Raw genomic sequence first — 6,505 nt, forward strand, 5'->3', positions numbered from 1 at the left:
AAGCAAAAAATTAAAAATAAACAAATTACGTTTATGTAAAAGTTTTCTTACTTGAATTCAGTGCAGAATTGAGGCAACGTCAATGTCAATTTCTATTGAAATCGACATCCTGGATGAATTTTTGTGATGTAGGTTAAATGATAGTCGGAGTTGTCAATTGAAGATCTTCAATCAAAGCACTGGACCAATTGATGCGTTCAATCTATGTTTACTGGTCGAAGAAAGAGGAGATCATTAGAGAGAGATATCGAGTTCATCCCAGGAAGAAGACGAAGTCGATCATGGCGGTAAGAATCAATTTTCATTTGTTTTTTGATCGTAAGGTTAAAAAAATAAAATTTATATTGGTCAAAAATACCCCTGCAGTTTAAATTTTATGCTAAATTTCAATCGTTGGATCATTATCTATAAAAATTGATCAATGGATATAAGTGGGTCTTACGGGTCTCACCAAAATCTATTGGTCTCACGTGAACCCAACCCTATATATATATATATATATATATATATATATATTTATATATATATATAGTATATAATTATTCAATTATATTTTAAGTAGCCACCTCTATTATATGGCCTTGGACTCTTTCATGTGATGCTGCTTTATCCTTTACTAGACCGCCCTTCTTCCCCTCTCTTATTCAATCACAAAACATCTAATATTCATTAATGAATACTTATATGTATATATATATATATAATCCGTTCACAAGAATACATATACAAAAAACAAGTTCCAAAACCGATATCGACAACGAAATCAAGCAAAAACGAGATGGTTTTGGTATCCCGAAACTCGTGTTGCCGTAGTTTTGCATTTGCAGCAGCAGGCCTAGAATAAATAATAAAAAAGAATTGTATGAGGCAAGGGGAATTTAGGCTGTTCCTCTGGTTTTGACCTTCATACCGTTTATCTGCTCGAGAACCTCTACCACTTCTTTCATGCTCGGCCGTTTTCGGGGTTCTGCTTCGAGGCAATGAAGGACGAGTTGAGCAAATAGCATTGCCGCCTTACTTGTATATTGCCCTTCTATTCTGCCATCCATTATCGTCTTTAGCTTCTTCCTGTTTGGGAGCATCGGCTTTGACCACTCCACCAGATTGTGCTGTGGACCTGGCCGTTTGTTGTCCAGTGCCCGTAAACCCGTCATCATCTCCAGCAGAACCACTCCGAATCCGTACACATCGCTCTTCACATATAGATGCCCTGCACGAAATATATAACCAGTTTTCACTTACTTATCTTCATAACATTAAACTTTAAGATTTATAATAAAAACAGAAGCCATATATTATGAATCATGTTTGTGTAGGGTAGTATTATAAATGCAACATTCCCGGACCTGTAGGTCAATTTATACAGTTGCTTACTTTGCAATTAATTCAAATGCTAGACTTTGACTCTCTCAAGTCAAATGGGTTTACTTTGAAAGTCAACCTAACCCACTAAGGCTCCTTTGACTTCCGAAGGCCGGTGAAGGAAGTGTTTTCCAAGACGCCCCCTCAAACAGAAGCTAGATGGTGCGGTGCCTCCAAGAACAGACATGTCGAGTCCCTAGGTGGTGCTAGACGTAGACTCTAATAGCATGTGGGGATATGTGCATCCCGTTTTAGAGAATAGAAGATTCCTGCATATGTATATATATAGGTAGCCGATGTCGGACTCCAACAATTACCCTTTTCCTAAAGAGCTTGTGTCCATTTACTCAAAGCCTACGTCCAGACTCGCCCTACAAAATTACCTAAAATATGATTTCAAAATGAGAGGTGACACTGACCTGTGGCAATGTACTCTGGAGCAGCATAACCGTATGTCCCCATGACCCTTGTTGTTACATGTGACATTTCACCCGAAGGTCCCAATTTCGCCAACCCAAAATCTGATATTTTTGCATTGTAGTTCTACAAAATAGTCAAAAGGATCAAAATAAAGAAAGATAGATCATAAGCCAAAACAGAAATAAACTAGACATTATGGTTTGTTGCAGTTGGTGAATCAAGATCAAGCAAGCCTCACCCCATCAAGCAAGATATTTGAGGCCTTGAGATCTCTGTAAATGACGTTATCATCTGAACTGTGTAAGAAAGCTAGTCCACGAGCTGCACCTATTGCTATTTTCAGTCGTAGATCCCAAGAAAGCGGTTGAACTGCAGAACTTCCTGCAAAATCGAACAAGTTTTTCAGTTTTGACAGACAATCACACTCGGGTTTTCATCATATTTTGTTGTCCCCTCCTTACGTCTAAAGAGATGGTTTTCCAAGCTTCCCTTTTGAAGGAACTCATATACAAGTAGAAGATCTTTATCCTCCCTACAGTACCCAAGAAGCTTCACCATGTTTGGATGAGAAAGCCGTCCCAAGAAGTTCACTTCCGACTGCAACAAACAAACCATTCAGATCAACCGAAGTATACATCTTCTTATGAAAAAAGCCATGTAGCAAATAGATTAAAAGCCACAAAATTGGGAAGTAAACCACAAAGGGTAGTGACATAGAGGTTGAGGCTCATGGGGTGGGGATATCCCATCTGCCTTAGGTTCAATTACGGACGTCTACAACAATTGTCAATTGTGGCCACTAAGTCTATAAGAGCTGGGCTCTTGCGGCCACAATTTGTCAGGATTAGTTCAGATATAGCTGGAACACCCTTGAAATTGAGAAGTATGTGTCTAAATGAACCCCTAGATTTTCTGTTTCTTCACAAGTGAATAAAAGCCAAAAAGGCATCTATGTATCAGCATTCCAGTCCTGTGGGAGAAGGAAACTTAAACCCAATATTGGACCTTGCTAAATAAAGAAATAAAATCCAAGTACAGAAAGTAAAAATGGATACAGACCTGCCATTCCTGAAAGCCTTGAACACTTTCATGATTCAATTTCTTGATGGCGACCATGAATCCAGTACCCTGCTTGGAGGGCAACATTGTCTTTTCATCCACCCACCCTTTGTAAACAGTCCCAAAACCTCCCACACCCAAAACCATATCGGACTTGAAATTTCTAGTAGCAATCTTCAAATCTGAATACGTATAAACCTTCAAATCCGCCGCCGGCAACATCTCCCCGTTGCCGTTGGGAGAAGAAATATCATCCCCAAATCGGCTATGGCCGGCGCTACTACTCGTCGCTGAAATCCCAACACCATTACTTGTATTGGTTGATATTCCTACAAAATCATCACAAAAACGATTCAATTCAATTATACATACATACATATATATATATATATATATAAAGAGAGAGAGAGAGAGAGAGAGAGAGAGAGAAATTCCCAAATTGGTAAAAAGTATGTAAAGCAATAAATGATAAAAAGCCATGTCATAACTTTACAGAAACAACAAAATTGAAGAGAAGATAGCGTCGATGAGCCAAACCTGTAGTGGAAGAAGGTCTTGTATTGGCGGATATGGTAGAATTGGCATTAACAGGAGCAGCAGACTGCATACAATTTCCCATCCTGGATGAAATTGAAAACCCAGTTGCTATCTTTCCATATGATGATGATGAATTGGTGTTGGATTTGTGCCGAATTTGGGAAGAGAACAGTAATTGGATTTCAAGGTTTGGGTGTTTGAACTTTTGAAAGAGACATAAACAGTTATAAATATGGGTATTTTCCAAGAAAACCAGTTCGTTGTTTCTGGGTGTGTGGGTGTGTGGGTGTGTGTTGGTCATACATGGCAGTCACTTTTTATACGCCACTTAACATCATCAATCATCATCACAAGAATATCTTCACATTTTACATTTTTACATTAAAAGTGATATTAATTTGATCAACATAATTCGTTACCTGAAATTTAATTATATTTTTTTTAAATAAATACAAAATAAAATTATGAATTAAAATTCATGGTCAAATGTATTTGAATAGTGTAAAAAAATTATAAAATTTGATAACACCTAACGAATTCATATATGTATATATAAAATATTATTAATAAAATAGTAATATTAAAATTAAAAAAGATTTTTATCCACTTTACCTCAACAATTCAAATAAGGCTCACGAAAAATTCTAATTTATTTATCTAATCGTGATGTTAGTTGTGTGATGTTTGAATTCCTGGTTACTTTTATATTATTATCTAATACATTGTTTGTAAATTGTTCGATTATGCTTGAGAAATTTAAGCTTACATCTTTAAAAAAATTGTAATTTACTTTTAGTTGTGAAAATTAATATATTGTAATTTTTTTAGATCGATTTCAGGTTTGGATTCGTTTATAACCAATGGTGAACGAGAAAAAAAAAATTTGCACCCTTAACGGGTTCCCCAATGGGGATCGAGGAAACCGCGGGACCTGAGGGGATCCCCGATAAAATCCCCAATGAGAATCGGGACGGTTATAAAAACGGTTTTAGTTATCGATTTTGAGGACGAGAATACCAATAATCAGGTGTGGAACACGACTGTTGTAGTTCGGGGGGCCGAATTAAGAGCATCTTCAATAGATTTTTCAAAATTGAGAAAATAAAGATTTTAGGCATAATTTTGCTTCAACAACCTCTCCAAAACTCTCCAAAATGGAGAAAACATGAGAGAGTGTAAACCAAAAATGATTATAATGAGAGAAAAATATTTTTTTATCATATTCACACCGATAGGAATTCTTGATATTAATGGTTTATGAGAAAGAAATAATATTTTATTAGAGTTTTAATTCTCCTTGGAGAATATGTTGGAGATGCTATAATATTGTAAAAATTTATAAATCCAAATGATTTGTTTTTAGACTATCAAATTTTAGAAAAAAAAGATTGATTAATGTAAGATTAAAACTCGAAACATTCAAAGTATTAACGGAAAATTAGTAATACCAACTTAAACATTATTTATATATAATTAATATATTATATAATTTACTCCAAAAACTTGAACATTCAAAGTATTAATCAAAAAATAGTAATACCAGTGTAATTTACTCTAAAAACTTATGTTTACATATAATTAATATATCATATAAAAACTAATACATACAATTAAATATTAATAATTTAATATAAAGTGAATGGGGGAGGTCATGGCCCCCAAAGGCCCCATTAAGGTTTCGCTCCTGTGGACATTATATAAAAGATCATCTATTTATCAAAACTGATTACATTGTTTTATCGTATCATGTCATGGAGTCCGATTATATCTCTCTTGTATTTTCTTCTAAGTCATGCAGTAACAAATGTTTATTTAATCGACGAATTACTTTTTATCGTGGTTGTTATTAATATTTTATTAATTTTACAACTATGAAGACTTTGTTTGATCGTTATATCATCAAAACTTCATTTCAATATATTTTGTAATCATAATATTTAAGGTATTTATTTAAGTATAAAATTATCATTTTAAAACTCCAAGGGGCCATTTACCTAAATGTTCACCCAGTAAGCGCTTACCTTAAAAGTCAACACTATTATTTATTTTATCGGGTAAGATTGTAGTACATAAAAATGTATTTTATGCAACAATTTTACCTGGTAAGCGCTTACCCGGGTAAGAGTCGTCACCTTCACTTACCGAGTAAAACTCTTCATTCTTATCATCGCTCTTACCGAGTAAGATTTTTACCCCTTGTCATGTTCAGCTGGTAAGGAAAATTGCCCAGTAAATACTTACCGGGTAAGCGTTTAGTAAACGACTCATAAATCTCCTTAACAATTGTTTTACAATAAAATATTTAGCTCTAACTATAGAAACCAATAATTTTTAGCCTAATCAAAATGAAAAATAAACAATATTTAACTTCATGAACAATGCAGAGATCAAGTTATTATTTAAATAAAATATTTACTAGACTTGATGCATATTGTTTTAATGATGATTATATGGGGGAACAAAGTAAAATTTTAATTATTATATAATTAAAATTTTAATCTATTCTAACATGGAGATACAAAGGCACAGGGGCCATGGCCCCATGCCCCTTAAGCCATCCACCCCTGCCAATAATTAGTCCGAACCCAACCCATTGTCATTGCTAATCTTTTATTAATTTAACTGAAACTCTATTAATAAATGAACACATTTTCAAAAGCACTCTTTTGCTTTATGAGAAAGGAATCTCAAATAAGAATGTTTAACATATATATATATATATATATATAATTGTAAATATATTCTATTTTTGAAATTAGATCGAAGATATAATACATTTGAGAAATTGAAGTTTAAGATACGAAAATGAAAATAAAATAGGCTTAATTTTTTATAAAAAGTATTCAATTCTTTTATTAATATATAAAATAAAAATTAATGTAATAACATTTTTATGAACAAGAAAGGGTTTTTTGAGTTAAGAACTCCATCTCATATAAATATAATGCTGCACACCAACGACGTGACATTAAATTCTATTATAATTCTCTCTTTATTTAATTCCATGTGGATACATATATTCTATTATTAATATATATATATATATATATATATATATTATAAATTGGAATTAAGATAATGTTACAAAATTAGTTATTAAGAAAAGGGCATGTTGGTTGGTTAATGC

The 6,505-nt window shown here is 33.4% G+C and overlaps 1 protein-coding gene across 1 annotated transcript; it reads right to left on the minus strand.

Annotated features, from left to right (window-relative positions):
• Positions 1-841: 841 nt before the first annotated feature.
• On the minus strand, positions 842-3,644 carry LOC112515254 (probable serine/threonine-protein kinase PIX13). The gene is made up of 6 exons (XM_025121955.1): positions 3,379-3,644; positions 2,842-3,170; positions 2,244-2,379; positions 2,021-2,163; positions 1,782-1,905; positions 842-1,210 (listed from the first exon to the last, which is right to left on the minus strand). Exons 1-6 carry the CDS (start codon positions 3,458-3,460, stop codon positions 879-881), a joined length of 1,146 nt encoding a protein of 381 aa, XP_024977723.1. The 5' UTR covers positions 3,461-3,644; the 3' UTR covers positions 842-878.
• Positions 3,645-6,505: the final 2,861 nt, after the last annotated feature.

This window comes from Cynara cardunculus (genome assembly GCF_001531365.2).
Source record: "Cynara cardunculus var. scolymus isolate 2C chromosome LG 7, CcrdV1, whole genome shotgun sequence".
NCBI lineage: Eukaryota > Viridiplantae > Streptophyta > Magnoliopsida > Asterales > Asteraceae > Cynara > Cynara cardunculus.

Excerpts from the sequence above, each read along its gene's own strand:
- LOC112515254 (XM_025121955.1), bottom strand. The coding sequence starts at position 3,460 with ATGGGAAATTGTATGCAGTCTGCTGCTCCTGTTAATGCCAATTCTACC. Across the intron at positions 1,906-2,020 it reads CAAATATCTTGCTTGATGGG|AACTACAATGCAAAAATATC; the intron begins GTGAGGCTTGCT and ends ACTATTTTGTAG. Across the intron at positions 1,211-1,781 it reads TCCAGAGTACATTGCCACAG|GGCATCTATATGTGAAGAGC; the intron begins GTCAGTGTCACC and ends TATTTCGTGCAG.